The sequence below is a fragment of the Xenopus laevis genome, chromosome 8L (genome assembly GCF_017654675.1).
Source record: "Xenopus laevis strain J_2021 chromosome 8L, Xenopus_laevis_v10.1, whole genome shotgun sequence".
Taxonomy (NCBI): domain Eukaryota; kingdom Metazoa; phylum Chordata; class Amphibia; order Anura; family Pipidae; genus Xenopus; species Xenopus laevis.
This window is the reverse complement of record NC_054385.1, coordinates 101,480,453-101,498,873: the sequence shown is the minus strand read 5'-3', so window position 1 is coordinate 101,498,873 and position 18,421 is coordinate 101,480,453. Positions and strand designations below refer to the sequence as shown.

At 40.1% G+C, this 18,421-nt stretch overlaps 1 protein-coding gene across 1 annotated transcript; it reads left to right on the top strand.

Moving 5' to 3' along the window:
- Positions 1–2,941: 2,941 nt before the first annotated feature.
- On the top strand, positions 2,942–18,019 carry cfl2.L (cofilin 2 (non-muscle) L homeolog). The gene is given in 4 exon segments (NM_001094702.1): positions 2,942–3,212; positions 8,860–9,167; positions 14,825–14,901; positions 16,062–18,019. Coding segments are annotated over 4 exon segments (504 nt in total). The 5' UTR covers positions 2,942–3,209; the 3' UTR covers positions 16,178–18,019.
- Positions 18,020–18,421: the final 402 nt, after the last annotated feature.

Here is an 18,421-nt window from a genome sequence, read left to right as displayed (position 1 = left end):
TTAAGGTACTGATTATAGCTCTAGAAAACTAATGAGCTACACCCCTGAATAGTGATGCCCGTTTTTTGGGTGAAAATGCACGGGTGCGAATTTGCGCCTGGTGAACAAATTCGCCCATAACTACCCCTGAAGAACGCTGAAAGCGGAGAAATATCACTATGTTTTTCACTCCTCTCCCTCCTTTAGGCAACCTCAATCTCTACACTCTCCCTCCCTTTTTTATGCCCCCTCCCACTCATCTTTGATCTTCAACCAAGCTGTTTTTTCCCCCTCTTCAGACCTCACTTTTCTATACCTAGGCACAGCAGACAGTAAATCATTACAGTATCCATTGGAAAAAGCTAGTCTACATGATAGTACTGATATGTTACACGTTACATGCTACACTATGTATTTATATCCATTAATGATAGAGATGCAGCTAATTAAGTGTCACTTCTTTCTGGTAAACTTTTTATTGTTATTTTTTTATCAAAGAAAATGAATAAAAATTTTAATTAAAAAAAAAATAAGAAAAACAGCAAGGTTAGTTGATTTGATTTATTTCTACAGATACAGCAGTGTGGTGTTTTGTTCAGTAACTACTGGTACACAAAAACGGCAGGGGTTTGTCTGAACACCAGCAGGTTAGTCGCATAGTGAGAAGCTAAGATAACAAAAAACTATAGCAAACAAGGGAAACTTGTGTTTACCTATAATCTTTAAACCAATAAGCAGGGGTTGCAATGAGGCTGTGACCACAGACAAATACAAGAGTCCTCTGCACTCAACCCATTAACAAAATATTTAAGACATTGAGACATTTTGTGCCTTAAGCTACTAAAAAATGCCTTACCCTTAGGGTTGCCACCTTTCCAGTTTTGACCTGGACAGCTTGTTTTTTTGAAGGGACGTTCGAGTCAAAACTGGCTGCCCAGTTTTCCAAATTAGGAAAATGGGCAGGATTTCCTGGGATTGATGCGCCGATTGGCTAATCGCTGATCGCCAGATCATAGCCTTGCCACTGACTGCCCCACCCCCCATGACATCATGCCCCCCCCTATAAGGGGGGGTGCTAGGTAGCTGCCTGTTAATGGGTCTTTTGCCCTCTCTCACTCTCCTCTCCCTCCCCTCTGAAACTCTTCTCTCCCTCCCCTTTCCTCCCCTCTGCCGCTTCTCCCTCCCTTCCCCTCTGTCACTCCCCCTCATCCGCTCCCCCTCCCCTCTGTGTTGCCCCCTCCCTACCCTCTGCCGCTCTTCCCTCCTCTCTGTTGCTCTTCCCTCCCCTCTCCTCCCCTCTGCCTCTCTCTCGCACACGCGCATATGGGCTGGGAACTTGGTGGCCGGCCGGGTTTCCTAGGGGCCCGGTCAGCTTGGCCCGGCCCTGCTATATTGCAATATATTCAAGCAGGCCAACTACTTCAGTCATCCCTGGTCTGGCCAGTCTTAAGATGGCTATAGATGTGCAGATTATATAGCCTATGTCAAAGGGACTATCATCTGTGCCAATCTTCCAACCTACAACCGGGATACCAGGAACTGTATCTGATTCGTTCAGAATTCCAATAATTCATGATACATTTTACACAGGGACTGAGTTCTACCTGCAATTTATTGATAATGGATTGAGTGCAGATATTTGTGCAGGTATTTGTCTGTAAGAAAAAAAGAGATTTGTTTAGAGACCTTAAACTCAAAAATAAAATAAAAAAACCAGTACATGTAATATCTCAGAGCCCCTTAACAGAGAGCACAGGGCTACAGATGCCTGTAAATGGTATTGCTGTTCTCCAGTTAAGTGATTTAGGGAGGGCCTTGTGTCTTTCTGTGAATCGTCCTTATAACCCAGTGAACAGAAGAGTTCAGCAGAAGTAGCAGTTGGTAACACAGGCAACTACAAGATCAGTGGGTGAAGGAGAACTTAAAAAACACTGCAGGGTGTGAATATGTCAGGCAAACCCTAGTAAGGAAAATCCTAACATTGCCTTCTGGGATTGTGCACATCTAACATAAAAGTTGCACCCACCAAGTGTACTTGAGTCGCACCAGAGAGAGCCACAGTAATAGAAAGCGTGGTCCCAACATATTGTCACCCCCAGTGTTTTTTGCTCTCCTTTAAGGGAATGGCAGATTGTACCTTGTAGATATTACATATGCAAAACCATAGTTATATGCCAATATACAGGGCATTGTTCCCTCTAATTCCTTCTTAGCTATGTGCGCAAAAAATAAATGCATGTGCAAGCGCACACCTTAGAGGGAACATTGATACTAAAAACATCTCATGCATAAAAGCAACCCACTTATAGTTCTTCGGACAGCCAAGACATTCACCCTTTCCTTAATGGTGGGTACCATGACCATTGCTTTGGGACCTTAAAAGGAAAGGGGGCACTTCCATGGTTTGGAAAGTGATGATTTCAATTCATTTGCCATTTGCACAACATAGCTCTGTGCTGCTCACATTTGTATAATCCTGCCTCCATCATGGATATAGAGTTAAGTGAGCCCACGAGCCTGTGTGTCTATAGCTGTACAGCAGAGGTGTAGCTACTGTAAGGCCACTGGTACAAAAACACTGGGCCTCACTGAAGGAGATGTTTGTTTGGTGGTGGGAAGGGGAAGGCAGTGGAGAGGCCCGTTTAAAGGGGAATCATTGAGCTGAAGTCCCTTGTATATCCTTGTGGCAGCTTTCCTCCTAGGAAGTTATCACTTCTAGTTATCCCAAGGTTTATAATGTAATGTTCCATCCTGGCTTTAGTAGTGTATCTTGCAGCAGACTCTGGCAGAGGTGAAATCTTTTTTATAACATTTGGGCATGTGCCTGGGCCCTGGCACCAGAGCAGTTAAATGCCTTGTAGTGTTAGTGCAGCTGTCACCTCAGAGTGTGTATGTGTGTGTGTGTGTGTGGTATGAGCAAGCGCAAGGCATTCAGTGACTGACTCTCTCCCCTCCTCTTTATCCCAGCTCTCTTCCCCAGTCTTTCTCCTTGCAGCATTCATCCATTGACTCCTCTTCCTCTGTCCCTCTCTCACAAACCCACATGTGTATGTGCGGGCTCTGCCTACGCTTTCCCTCACTCACTGAATCTTCCCTTTTCTGGACCTTTCTGCTTGCCAGTTGTCAGTCACAGTAACCCCTCCTTATTGACTGGTTCACTTGCCAAGCTTGGAAATCAAGGCAACCCCCCCACCCCCCGGATATAACGCTCTTCTGATACAAGACAAAACATGGTAAGAAACTTAAAATTGCCTTTATTCTTCTTTTCTGCCGGTTTGTCTTTTCCTAATATAATCCTGACAGGGGATTGTGTCACAGGGAGAACTTCTGGAGGACTTTTCTATAGAGTTTACTAGTGTAAAATCCTTATATTATGTGTTGTGATGTAATAAGGAACCTTTCAGATTTCATCATCCATTGAATTATATACATATTACAGACTGGCAGCTGATATATCATTTAATGCATAATGTTTCTGTACTTTACCCAATGGTGTTGGAAAAACTTCACTGTACTTGGAACTGTCTCTCCCTTAAAGCTGCCAGTGACGGGCAGTGCCGACGTGCCACCATAGCATGTGCTCATTTTTGACATAGTTAAGTTAGTGAATAACTTTTGGGTTGTGTATGTCAGCTCCACTAGAACTTTCCAGAGAGTTTTCTTATATGGTATAAACATTCTCATCTCTTATTATTATTATCTTCCCAAGGGAGTGAGATGGGGGCCGATAAGCTAGAAGTTGTCCTTGGCAAAAATATAAATGTCAAATCAATTTCTATGAGAATTTTTTTTTTTTATGGAGTTGAATTAAAAAAATGTCCAGCCTGCAACCCTCTGCTAGTTGGTGAACTACGATTCTCAGTATATACCTGAAGACAGCCAAGCGGTTCTGGGAGTTGTAGTTTAGCAGATTCTCACGCGTCACAATTTGGGCACGCCTGGTCTCTCGGTCTGGGGGCCCATCTACTGTAACTCCAAATTTGGTGCTCATGAATGTCTTATGCATTTGTAATAATATGACCAGGAAAAAATACTTTTCTCTAGGAACTAAACTGACTTTTTAAAAAAAAGAACATTCACTATATAAAGCATCTAAATGTGCCTGTGTTTTGTGACACTACTGTAAGTGTTCCGGGATAAAACAAGCGAGGAGGATAACAGAAGAACATAGCAAGGGAGTGTTTCCAGGCTGCATTATTTCACAGGACACCTTAAAAGGGCAAGAAATAAAGGATAATCCTGCACTGTGCTCACCATATGATATGAAGCCAGAACTGCTCTGCTCCTCACCTACATTCTATAGAACACCCATGATTCATAGTGAGATCCAGCTCAGATAACCAGGGACACTGCTAATGAGAGTTACAGCAGGAATCTGAAATTAAATAATCAGGCTCCTGTGTTGTAATACATGGGGTCTGTGTTTTTCTCACTGATACTCTGATTCAGAGCAAGTTGCCTGTGGGCGCTGGTTCAAAAACACCGGGCCTGCAGAAAATATTTGGGGTCCCAGCCTTCCCTAGATACTGACATTGAGATATTATCGGCTGTAGTGATGTTGGTATTATATATATTTTATTATGTTAGTGGCACAAAAAAATGTTTTGTATATCAATGGTATGGGACAGCCCAGAAGCTCTACAGGGGTATGCATTTTCACTATTCCTAATTGGGAGCAAGTCACATTAAATTTCATCCTAAGGCTAAGCACCCAAAGCCACAGGGCCCTGCATGAAGTTTGACCCACCACACACCAGAACCTGCACTCTGCCTGACAGTATTTGCCATATACTGCTATGCTGAAACATTATGGGGCATATTTATCAGAGTGAAGTTAGAGATTGCCACAGTTCACTAGAGTGAAATTCCCCCACTCTCTCAGTTCTATGGGATTTTTAAAAGAGTATTTATCAATGGGTGAAAGTGAAAGTTCATCCTTAAAAACGCCTTTCAAAATCCCATAGAAATGACTGGAGAGTGACATAATTTCACTCTAGTGAACTGTGGCAATCTCTAACTTCACTCTTTGATAAATATACCCCTATATCTGAAGTAGTTATGAGCGGTAGTGATGTGCGGGCCGACCCGTTACCCTCGGGACCCGCGGGTCGGGTGGGTTCGGGTCGACCTAACTCTCCCTGTCCACCACCTTCAAATGCCGGCATCCGACTTCTGGGTTCCGGTTTTATAGTCTCACGTCTGCTCGCCCCGCCCCTTTTGTGACGTCATTGGCTGGGCGGCACGGGTCTATAAAAGGACCCTGTAAGCACGGGTGCGGGCGGCGCGGGTTGTAGCAGGGCGAAACCCTGACCCGCACATCACTAATGGGCGGGTTGTCCATAAACCTTTGGGATCCACAGGTATGACAGCTTCATGCCAAGAAGTTGAGTCACAAGTGCAGGTTCTGGTGTGTGGTGTGTGTTGGGTCAAATTGTTGCAATGGATAGCACACCATATACAATCTCCACCCAGGTGCACGTAGGGTTGCCACCTGGCCGGTAAAAATGATGGCTGATCCCAATGTTATTAATAGGGAAAAAAGATAAATATATAGGAAGGCCGGTATTTTTTTCCAGAAAAGGTGGCAACCCAAGGTGCATGGTAATATAAAATACATTCACAAAAAAGACCAGCAATACCAGGAATTTTCCTTAACAAATAAAATATATATTAGTGCACGTGAAACCCATGTGAGGTATTGGTCCCCAGTAGGACCTTTCTCAAGGCAAACACATCCAACATGATACAAAACTTCTATCCCCACCTCTCATAAGTGCATGCAGCAAGTGACCAAACATCGTTCCAAATTTAAATTGAACAGATAAATAAGATAAATTACCACTGTGTTTATAAAACCTTGAATATGTACAGTATATATAATAACATCTTTAAAATAATTTCATATGCAAAGAGTGGCATATTAGAACATTAAGATTTGTGTGTTTATGTTACCCAATTATAAGTGTAGTGCATAAAGGACATAAATACTGAATTAAAAAGTGGCCACATAGAATACTCATGTGTTATCATAATATCCTACCTAACTAAAGTTTAAAATGTAAATCCTAATCACATATCAATACAATACAGTTGTATTTTTCTAATATCCTACCTAACAAGTTTAAAATATAAATCCTAATCACATATCAATACAATACAGTTGTATTTCTCTAGGGGGCCCCATTAGAGTTGCCACCTTCTGCGGGTCCGTACTCCGGGTGGGTGGTAAAATCAGAGCGGGTGGGGGATGGGCATGTCATGCATCATCATCGTGATCAGAGATTGGCCAATCGCCACATCAATCTCAGATCTCTGAATTTAGAAAACTGGGCAGGCAGTTTTGACCTGGGTAGCCCTTCCAAAAATTGGGCTGTCTGGGTCAAAACCAGACAGATGGCAACCCTATCCCCCATATAATATTACCTATCATGATATATATCATATCAACCAATACTGTAAGATCGTATGACACTTAATATGTATCATCGCAATGGTAAAAAAACAATTAAACTGCAAATGTGCATTCAAACCACTGGGTAGCGCACAGCCCAGTTCATAGGTCCAAAAGGCCTCTTTTTGTAGCATTAAACGATTCACATCACCACACTTAGGGGGGTTTGGGATGTGATTAATTGGCATACCCATAAAAGATGAAAGTGAATGCTTAGCCTGTAGCCAATGTTGAGCCAACGGTTGTTTTGATATGTCCTGTTTAGAGTCATTTTTGGAGTCTTATTTGAGTTTAAATTCCATAGCTGCCCTAATGGAGGCACGGGGCATACTGATCCGTTCCTTAAGCTGTCTACATAATTATTCGCAGTAGGCAAGGCTACAGGGACATTTTATAATGTATACAACATTCCTAGGTGTACAAGCCAATATATGCCTTATGTTATAAGCTTTGCCACTATGGGAATGAAATAATTTTTCTCCTGTTATTAACGTACTGCATATAATACAATTGCCACATCGAAATACCCCTAAACTTTGATTGCCATCTTCTTTGATCTCTGTGCATATTTGCTTACCAGGTCCATCTGTGTCAATATCTCCTTCAAGCTTTTATTGCATTTGTATCCAAATGTAATTCCATCACTCACCAACTTTATGTAACTGGACTCCAGCTGTCACTCCCAGTGATAGGTGTAATTCAGTAACATATATTGCCCCAGTTGGTTGCCCAGAACTTCAAACCTTCAGACCCAGCCTTTTGACTCCCAGTTACTTTTAAAATGTATACATTACATTTGACTGCTAATAATTATGTTTATATAGTGAATAAAGTACCCCCTCTTATAAAATATAATAGTGCTGCTCCAGAAGAATACTACTACTTTTAAAAAGAGCAAACACATTTTTTTTTTATATTTCGTTTTGAAATCTGAAATGAGGATGGACATGTTTCCCAGGTGCCCCCAGTCATGTGGCTTGTGCTCTGATAAACTCCAGTCATTCTTTACTGCTGCACTGCAAACTGGAGTGCTATCACCCCCCTTCCTTTCACCCCCCAGTAGCCTGGGGGGTGAAAGGAACAATAGGAAGGTAAGCAGACAGCAGCTCTCTGACACCTTCATTGCGAAAAATGATCCCTAGTGGTAGATATGAGAACAGCAATCAATAAAAAAAAGTCCCCCTAACACAAGTTGTGACTCCTTCAGTTACATTGAGCCAATCTGAGTTTTGCTTTAATTAGTCACTTCAATTAGAGTTCATTGCTAAAACTCAATTTGTTTGAATTCATCATACACAGCAAAGGGCCCCTTGTGGTTGATTCATGTGTGGTGGTCTTCTCCTCCCTTACTAAAATAACAGATATGTGGCCCTTGTAAAGCTGCAAGGCTGTACAAATAGTATATCTGCCATTTCTAAGCTGTAACATTAGTATGGAAAATGCCATTCAGGAGCCATGAATCAAAAAATAGTTAAACAGAACCACAATGTATAGGAATCTTTTAAAGTGGCAAGAATGCCAAAATTGACCAATCATATCTGTAAGTGGCACCTTTTCCCCTGTCCATAAAAGTAGCTAGCTAAACAATGGTGTAGGGGTGCATTATTATTGTCCTATGACTAAGAATGTTGATATGCTAGCTGCGAGTTACAGTTAATCCAGCGAGATATAAAGCTGTTCTGAATAGCAAGTAAGTCATTCACTGAAAGAATATCTATGTACATAATTATTTCACAAACTGTCAGGGAGCTGTCTGTTCATTGCTGGCTAAAGTAGACCACCAGTGCAGTGTGTATGGCTATCAACATTCATTTGCATTCTTATTAAAATCTAATACAGCCATTATATGCAGTCCATGAGAATAGGATCTAAAGGAAGTAGGTTATTTCTATCAAGTATAGAAGCCATGAACAATTAACTTTGTAATATATATAATGAAGGATGATATTATTTTGAGCTCAAGCCCTTTCTGAGATACAACATTTTTGGCTGCTTTTGTTATGGAGATACATGAAATACAATCATCCTACAATGGTGTTCTAAGAGTAATCCACATTATTACTACCCCCAAATATCCTATCCTTATGTTTGTTATAACACAAAGGAGCATTGTGAGGCAGTAGTGGCTTAGGTAAAACTAGAACTGTATGCTGAGTCTATAACATGTATAAGAATCATTCTGTAACCCAGAGTAAAATTTATTCACCACCTGTCAATACCTTCAACCTCCAACACATGTCTGCCTCCTTGCCCTATGAAATTAACATGCCAGCCCACTAAAAATGTAGCAGGACCCACATGAACCAACTAATTGGTAGAGAGCAAATCTTTAACTGCTGTTCTTCACGTTTACAGTATAAATGGGTCAGTATCAATATATTGCACATTAAGTGCAGCCTACCCATGACATTTTTCCTTACTGTTGACAGGCTTCTGGTGTAACTGTGAACGATGAAGTCATAAAGGTATTCAATGAAATGAAGGTGAGGAAGTCTTCCACACCAGAAGAGATCAAGAAGAGGAAGAAAGCAGTCCTGTTTTGTCTCAGCCCAGATAAGAAGGAAATAATAGTGGAAGAAACCAAGCAGATATTGGTTGGTGACATAGGTGAGGCCGTTCAAGACCCCTACAGGACCTTTGTCAACCTTCTACCACTCGATGACTGTCGGTATGGACTGTATGATGCAACGTATGAGACCAAAGAATCCAAGAAGGAGGACCTTGTCTTCATCTTCTGGTATATTTTTTAAATGGGGTGCAGTTGATAAGAATTATGGGATTTTCCAACACTCAAATATTTTTTTTGTGAGGTTTTTCATCTTTACAGCGATGGGTAAGGTTGGGGGTATATTATTTATCTCTATTATTCAGAATGGGGCTGGTCTGCCAAAGTACCAGATGATCTCCAGTGGGTTCAGGTCTTAGTGAGCCACAGCGAATGACAATTTCCATTAGCCCTTATTTTCAACATAGAATTATATAACACCTATAAATACAGGGACAGTCAATTACTTTCACTTTCCATTCAGTACTTCCTAGATGTCAATGCACTCCCCACATTCCCCCTCCCTACTTACTGTCTATAATTGTGTAGCCTGTTCATGGCCATGAGCACCAGGTCCCCCATTCTGGCACAAAAACACATTTTTGGGGTGATACAAAACTTGCCTTATTAAGTGTCCACAAAATGGCACCATGGTGGTTGTGATAGCAACATAGTAAGTTAGATTGAAAAAAGACACATGTCCATCAAATTCAACCTATTAATTTTTTTTTTACCTGCCTAACTGCTTTTTGATCCAGAGGAAGGCATAAAACCTCATAAAGCCTCTCCAATTTGCCTCAGAGGGAGAAAAATTCCTTCCTGACTCCAAGATAGCAATTGGACTAGTCCGTGGATTAACTTGTACTATGAGCTATCTCCCATAACCCTGTATTCCCTCACTTGCTAAAAAGCCACCCAACCCCTTCTTAAAGCTATCTAATGTACCAGCCTGTACAACTGATTCAGGGAGAGAATTCCACATCTTCACAGCTCTCACTGTAAAAAAAACCCTTCTGAATATTTATGCGGAGCCTCTTTTCTTCTAATCAGAATGGGTGACCTCATGTCAGCTGGAAAGACCTACTGGTAAATAAAGCATTAGAAAGATTATTATATGATCCCCTTATATATTTATACATAGTTATCATATCACCTCTTCGCCAGTGTGAGCATCCCCAATTTGGCCAGTCTTTCCAGATTTTCCATACCTTTTACCAGCTTAGTTGCCCTTTTCTGTATCCTCTCTAATACAATAATGTCTTGTTTGAGTGATGGAGACCAAGACTGTATGGCATATTCTAGATTGGGCCTTACCAGTGCTCTATACAGTGGAAGAATGACCCCATCCTTATGTGAATCAATGCCCCTGAGTTACCAGACTGAAGGAAACAAGAATTAAATAATGTATATAACGTAAACAAAGCTTGTTTGGCTTAATTTACATGATAGAAAAGGATTTGGAATTATTTCTTAGGGTGATAGGTCCCCTTTAAAATGCCAATAAGATCTAGAAAATGGCCAGAACTCTTGGCATACTGTGTGGATTGCTTTATACCAACATGAAAGGTTGTGAAGTGCCATGGATCATCATGATTATGGTGTGCATTTGCTGAGTAACAGAACCCATGTAAGGGAACCTGCAGGACATTCCATTTAGTTTAATGGAAAGTAATCTGCTGCTACTTCATTGCCCTTAACCTAGCTTTGTTCCTTTATCAATATAATAATATAATAATATATTATATACCATAATGGACATTTTTTATACAAGTCTCATCCTGATACAAACAATTTTCAGGCAAGAATCTTATGAGAATCATTAGTGCTGGTGTTTTGGGGGACAGTTTTATGGGGTTTGATACCATGTACCGGTATGGGATCCCTTATCCAGAAACCCATTATCCAGAAAGCTCCAAATTATGGGAAGGTCATCTCTCATAGACTCCAGTAAGAAAGTCTGAAAAAAAAGCATTGTGACTGCACCAAGCCCCTCAGATAAAATAAAAAAAATAAGCCACATCAAGGTCCACAAATAATGTGATACTGCACACAAGAAGACAATAAAATGTAAGTGAACATGGTCCACTTAACAATTCCTAGGGGAAGGGTAGAAGCTAATAAATGGATAGAAGGAGTGGAATTTAGAATTTTAGGGTTACAGAGTATATTTGTGCACTGTGGGAGTAAGAAATGGCCTCCACGTCTAATTTTCTTCATAGAAAACAATCAAATGTTGTTTTGATTGTTGTTCCAATAGGTGTTTAATAAAGCTATTCACAGATTGGTTGCTATGGGCTACTGCCTACGACACATACACATTTGCCTTTGGTTAGTTAATGAGTCTGAGTATGTTTATGGTTACTAAATACTATCCATATAGGCTGCCAAGACAGTACCCAAAGCCTGTGATCAAAATGATGCAGATGCTGAATTTATTACATGGAGTGAAATTCCAGTTTATGTGAGTGACAGCGATAATGGCAGTGACATTCTCAATATACTGGCCCAGATTAGCCACTTGAGTCTGTAATGTCTGTTTCTTCATTCTCTGAGTCTCTAGCAAAGTTCCCTCTAAATTCCAGAAATGGTCCTCTTTTCACTTTTTCATGTACTTACATTGCTTACATTTCTGTTTCCCACAATCTACTGTGTGCACTTGTACAAGAGTACACCTTTACTGAACATTCTAAGAGCCATTTATCATTTTTGCTATATAAAGATTGCTTTGAATGTGAGATAGTATGTCTAGTGTGTAGCCGGTGCAATGGTTTCTACAGCCATCCCATACTGGATAATGTATGTTTAAATTGTTATTAATGAACACTGTCTATAACTTCTCAAGTAATTAGCACAAAGAGCACTCATTCAGTATGAAATTAATGCAGCCCTTGTATTCAACCACTACCGACACAACTATGGTAACTGAAAAATAACAAACATAAAAAACACAGAGCTGGAACTGAGCATGTAAACTGACAAGAATTGCACACATTATGGTTCCACCTCAATACACACACTCATAGCAATTATATGAAAGCACACATTTACTTTACGATATAAACAACTAATCCATTTAATTTCTTAAACCTTTATAGTGATGTGGGTGTTATGTAAAATACAGTAACTTTCAAGCATTTATATATTTGTTTTTATGTGCCTCACCTAACCTTCTTGTACTCCTACAATAATGTAAATATGGCTTCAAATGTATATCTGGCAAAGGCAGGGTCTATTGGTGTAATTTATTACCTGCAGGGCAGGGTGCAAAGTGCAAAAACTGAGAACAATCCAGCATGTGTTTGCACTTTGTTCCTTGCCCTGTAGGTAGTAGTAATGGAGCAAAAACCTAAGTACACCCATGAAAACAACTCTGCTTGCATTCAGCAGCAATGCATTCATGGGGTCAGGTAGAGGGAGGCACATAGGCATCTCTCCTCCAACCCCCTGCCAGTTCCCTTACTTTGTGCATCATTGAAACACACAAGTTAGCGAGTGCTGGTAGGCACAGGTAGCATCACGGTCCTGTTATTACTCCCTGTCATATGGCAGGTGATGAGAACAGGCTGCCCTAGTGCCAGGTACAGAGAATAGCCGGACCCTGGACAGAAGTGGCCACTGATCACTGAATGAGCACTAGGAGGTGTGCTCTAGGACTTCTGTCCAGGATCAGGAAGTAAACTATCCCTTATGTCAGTGCTGTCCAACTTCATAGGGTAGGCAGAGTATGGCACACACAGAGAGCATAGGGCAGGCAGAATAGAGCAGGAGACAGGGAAACCTATTAGAACCATTCTATAATACCGTAACACAATGCTGGGGCCCCTCTAGAAGTTTGTCTGAGGGGCTACAGACTTTTAGTCTGGGTTTAAAGTTTGAAGAGTGCAGGGCTTTAGGGGTGTGGACAATAGAGGTGTTACAGGTGTGAACAAGGCAGGGGGGTTACAGGTGTGAACAATGCAGGAGTTTACTGTCTGAATTTGAGATGTAAACAATACAGGGGTCAGTTAATCTCAGTACTGATACCTTTTAAATCTTACACAAGGTAAGCAGTCACAGCAAGCAGACTTTAATGTGGGGGCCACATGAGGGGGCTGTCGGCCCACATGCTGTCAGCTGGTTGGAAGAGAAGGCTAATAAGTATGTGTTAAAGAGAAGAATCTATGTGCAGAAAATGGAATGCTATATGTCGGAAAAGTGGTATTAAAAAAAATGGGTATTAAATAGATATATGATGGAGAAAGGGCCATTGACTTGGAGAAGGCAGGAGATACATAAACATGAAGAGTAAGGTGGGAAAAGAGAAACATAGACTGGAGTCTGTGTTTGGGTAAAGGGGAAGCAGGATCAAGAAAAGAGAAATATAGTTTAAGGAAAAACATTGATATATCAATTGCAAATTGTCTCAGAATATAATTGTTAAATGAAAAGGTGAACTGTCCCTTTAAGTTCATCAATGGTTCCAGTTTACTGAAGCTCCCTATGAGCTTCTAAATCTTTGAAGTCCTGTCCTTTAATTATTTATTTTCAGAAAACTATAGAGTAAATGAAACACTGTTAGGGACAGATTTACAAAGCACTGTGGTATTTGTACAAGTGATGCTTTCATATTAAACAACTACTTTTCTGTGCTGGAGCAATTTGTTCCTGTGTAGAAAAGATTTGTTCAAATCCTTAATCCACCAGAGGGCCTGCCCACAAGAGTTTACAATCTAAATGGTAAAGAACATTGCAAGTGAGGATATTTAAGATATTACAGATTGATCTAAACTGGATGGAAAATGAAGAGCAAAAATTCACAAATATTATTGACCTCTAGAACATCCTTAGCCTTCACCAGAAAACTGTTCTCAAAGTTTTACTTTAACAAAGTTCAGCATCCTGGACTGTTTTTTTTACCTCTTCTTTGTAACTATGATTTCTGTCATTGATTTACGTCTGTGGTCCGGAAGTGGTTCAATAGACACTTTATTTTGTAAATAATCATAATTAGGTTGCAGGTATGCTAGGAAAATCAGTCATGTTTCACCGAATCGCTGTTTGCCTCTTGGTCTGACAGTTGCTCTGCCTGGACATAAACCCAGTAAGGGACATGTTAATAGGGGCATTTACCCTAGGCTGAGGCCATTTCAGCTGCAATAACTGTTCAGTGGAACCTTATTCTCTCTGAATGGACAGCAACAATAGTTCAGATACAGTTGCTAACATTGTTTGTCCTAGTATTAGCCTTTACTTCTATCACTAACATACAGAGAATTTGTATTCATCCAAATATGCCTACTCCCAATTAGCCTAATTAGTCTAATTTCCCTACAATACACACACCAGTTTTATCAAATGCTATTTGATGTACCGGTATACTTTTGTACTTTTGGAAGACACCCAGACCAACTCAATATTGGTATGTCATGTGTCATGTACTGTAATAAGTGAGTTCAAGTCAAGTCATGTAGGAGATATTTGCCATTTGTAGTAAAAGTGCAGTATCTAGTGCAGCATGGGGCAGTGAGACACACTTAGATGTTTACAATATAATGGAGATGTGGGGGGTATAAAGATGTGTCCCTGCTGCTGCAAAGTCATATACCCTGCAGCGCTAGGTAGTGAAAGATTTGGGGAGTGGACCATTGAGTTCTTTACTCTGGGCCCATGAATGCCTTCTTCAGTTGGCCCTGCTAGATCTGAGACTTAATGGGAAACTGGTGTGCCACAGACAATTAGCTTTAGAGTTAATGGAAATTGTCAGTGGACATTATGTTTAGCATGACTGCCCTTCTAGCCTTTATATTATCATTATCTGTATATTTCAGCTGGTTTATAATATAAAATGTTACTAATATGTTGTTTCTTAGGGCGCCAGATAATGCACCTCTAAAAAGCAAGATGATATATGCAAGTTCCAAAGATGCAATTAAGAAGAAATTTACAGGTTTGTATTCAATTGCACCGTTTTATTTCAAACCTGTATGCATTCCTCACTAATACATTAAAAGTTTCCTATCTATAAATAGAGCTTACCTTATATTCCCTTTAACTTTAAAGAGATACTGACATTAGAAAATAACCTTTTTTACTATCTATCATAACATTGTCTTTGAATGCTATTTATAATTTTGCCATAAATGCATTTGCCTGATACTTTTACATTACCTTTCTTACTACCCTGCTCCTCTATGAGGAGGCTGCCATATTTGTGCAGCAGGATTCCTTTAGCATTAGAAACTCTTACGGACAGACTGAGATGGGACAGTCCTGTTGGCAAAACAGGTTTAGGAACCTCAAGTAACAATTACTTACAAAAGCAGAACTATTAGTGAAAAAAGATCAACATGACCTATAGGTAACTTTTAATGTAGATCAAATTAAAACTTATATGCTTTAAGTAGCATATGAGGGCAGTATTTTATGTGTGCTGCCTACACTGCACAGAGACATTTTTATGTGGTACCAATGCAACAGCACCCCTATTGGTCAAAAATCATTGGTTCTGCTGCTCTGATTTTCTGTATAAAATGTTTCTGCAGAGCAAAGCACTATGACAGCTTTTATGGGTGCAAATTACTGGGGTAGACAATAAAATATGCTCTTTTAATTGATTGTCTCTATATAGGAAAAAAAAGTTTACCATTACATATCATTGCTGTACCTCATTCATGTCTCATGAGTTCTTCCACGAGTAGAATAGTATAGTATAAACAGTATCAACACATTATGCAAGACTTTGTATTATCCAGTTGAGTAATCACGTCATGAATTTTGGAGTGATTGCATGCTACTCAGTTGGATAACAGAGTGATTTCTTGTCAGTTTTCATTAAACATCAAAGCTGAAAGCAAAAAAACACCCTGTCTCAATTGTTGATTGACCTCAAAACCCTTTGATAATACACTTTTAATTTTTATACCTTATATTTTGTGGGGACATTTGGAGTAGTCTTGAGATTTGCTGGTACTCCTAGTCAATTAAAATATATGCACAATAATATTATATTTACATTACTTTTCTAAGATCTGCCTTACCTTGAAATTCTGGTCAATAGTTGATCGAGCCAATGAGTTTTGTGACACTGTCTCTTTTCATTCAATATAGGTATCAAGCATGAATGGCAAGTGAATGGATTGGATGATATTAAGGACCGCTGTACCCTGGCAGATAAACTGGGGGGCAATGTAGTGGTTTCACTTGAAGGAGTTCCACTCAAATGAATAATTCCCACCCTATCCTGCAGAAGCGAACCCATTCAAAGCTTTTGTTCTGACCATAGGCAAAGTTTTAGGTGTTTTTATTTATTGAATTTCTTTTTTTCCCTCATTCTCAGCTCCCCCCCCAAAGCACTGTTTTTTTCCTTAAAAGGTTACATGAAGATAGGATGTTACCATGTAAACTTAAAGACATGGAGCAGCATTTACTTGGTAGGCAGGGTTGCTTTAAATTATAGGGAGACATCTCCTGTTGTTAAACCCTGATGAAGAGCCTAAACCACATTTCTTTTGGCCCAAAAACGTTATTATTAAAGTATTAAGATTTTTATTTACTTTAAAGATAAGATTTTGGGAACTGCACTCTCTTTGTTGGTTGAACATTAATTTGAAGAACATCAAGCATCTCCCAAGATATTGTCTTAAAAATGAATCCAATTCTCAAATTGGATTCCAGCAATGGCATGGTGTAGGTTCATCCAAATGCCAGGCTAATGCCTACTTTTTTATAATCAAGGTGCATCAGTGCCAGACCAAGTTGGCAGGGCGCCCTAGGTGACCATGTCTCCTCCTCATCATGCTCGCACACGAACAACCGCCAAGAATGCAGGAATTGCTGCCGCAGGTGGGGGACACAAGGGTCCCAACTAGGGGAAGGAGGAAGAAAAGGTACCGTGCCTAGCACCCCTCGTGCTTCTGCCTACTCCTAGTTCCAGCCCTAAGGTGTATGGTCTTCAGTGTTGACATCTAGGGTCTGCTTTTATTACTGTAGATAATGCTTAATAAGTGTTACCTAGCCCTATACTGGGACTGATTTTCCCTGACTGGCACCAATTACACAGTGGCATAACTAGATGTTACTGGGCCCCACAGCAAAATAATTTAAGGGCCCCCCCAACATATCCAGAGATTGTCCTGTTTTACCAATATATGTCGAAATTGCTCTTTATTTGAGCCTCATGGGGCTCCCTATGCTTCCTGCCCCCCTTGTAGCTGCAGCATCTGCTTCCTCTGTAGTTACGCCCCTGAAACTAGGATCTGGGTCCACCAGGAGATCCTCTGGTACTCAAGCAAGCCAGTCCAACCCTGGTCATTCGTTTAGATATTCATTTTTGGCCAGATTAGAAAACTAAAATTTCAGGTATATTGCCATTACTGATAAAGTACTTTTCACTAATATGTGCCATAAATGTTACTGTTAAATACCACCTAGAATCTACATCTTCCCTGCGGCCACACTGACATCAAACTTTCTGTCTCTTTGCATTTGCTCTATTGCACCTTTTCCCAATCTCATCAGGATATAATTTCTGTTACACATGCAATATAAATGACTACAGCTCAGCTGCCAGCAGCTGTAAAAGGGTTTTACTGCATCTGAAGCAATGTGATACCCCCAAAGCTTACAATACTCCTGCAGTTGCTGGGATGCCTTCAGGAGATGAATGGACAGAAAAAGCTGCTAACTCTTCCAGCTGTTGTAGGCCATTTAGCAACAGCTGAGTCAATAAACTATGCTATAACTTTACATGAACCAAGACATTTATTACCAATTCTGTGCTAATAAACCAAATATAAAACCATATCTCTTAGCACCAATCTTTAGACCAAAGTTGTAATAAAATTGCTGTTCCAGCTATTAACTTTAATTGTCACGGTTTTACTTGGTGATGGGCCAAGGACATTTTCCAAACATTTAAGGGAATATTTTCCGCTAACAGAAAAATATACCAAACCAAAAACTGTTTTTTTTTGTTATTATTATGGTTTGATGACACCAGAAACAATGTTTTGTGGAATTTTGGAGTACTGTGCAAAATAGGAATAAATTTGTTGGATTATTTCAGACAAAGCTCAGTTGATATGTTTATTATGCAAGGAACACCTTCAGAGCGCTACAGAAGAATGTTAAGTAGGATACTGGCAAATGTTCCATGGAAGAGGCTGCACAAGACATGTGCCTTGATCACAATTAGGGTAGCACAATACAATGTGCAAAGTTTATACCAAGTCTAGATACCCATACCAACCAATCAGCGTGTAGCAGATACTGGACACCTGTTCCAAAGCAAACGTTTCTTTGGTTGCAAATTTTGCACCTTTTACGCCATCCAAAATGGACTGGATTTTAATGTCATCTTATAATATTTGTGCTTAAAATGATGCTATAATTCAAGCAGAGCTAAATATAAATACACTACTCTACATAACTATGAATTCAAGAAGATATGGCATGCTAGCTAGAGCAGT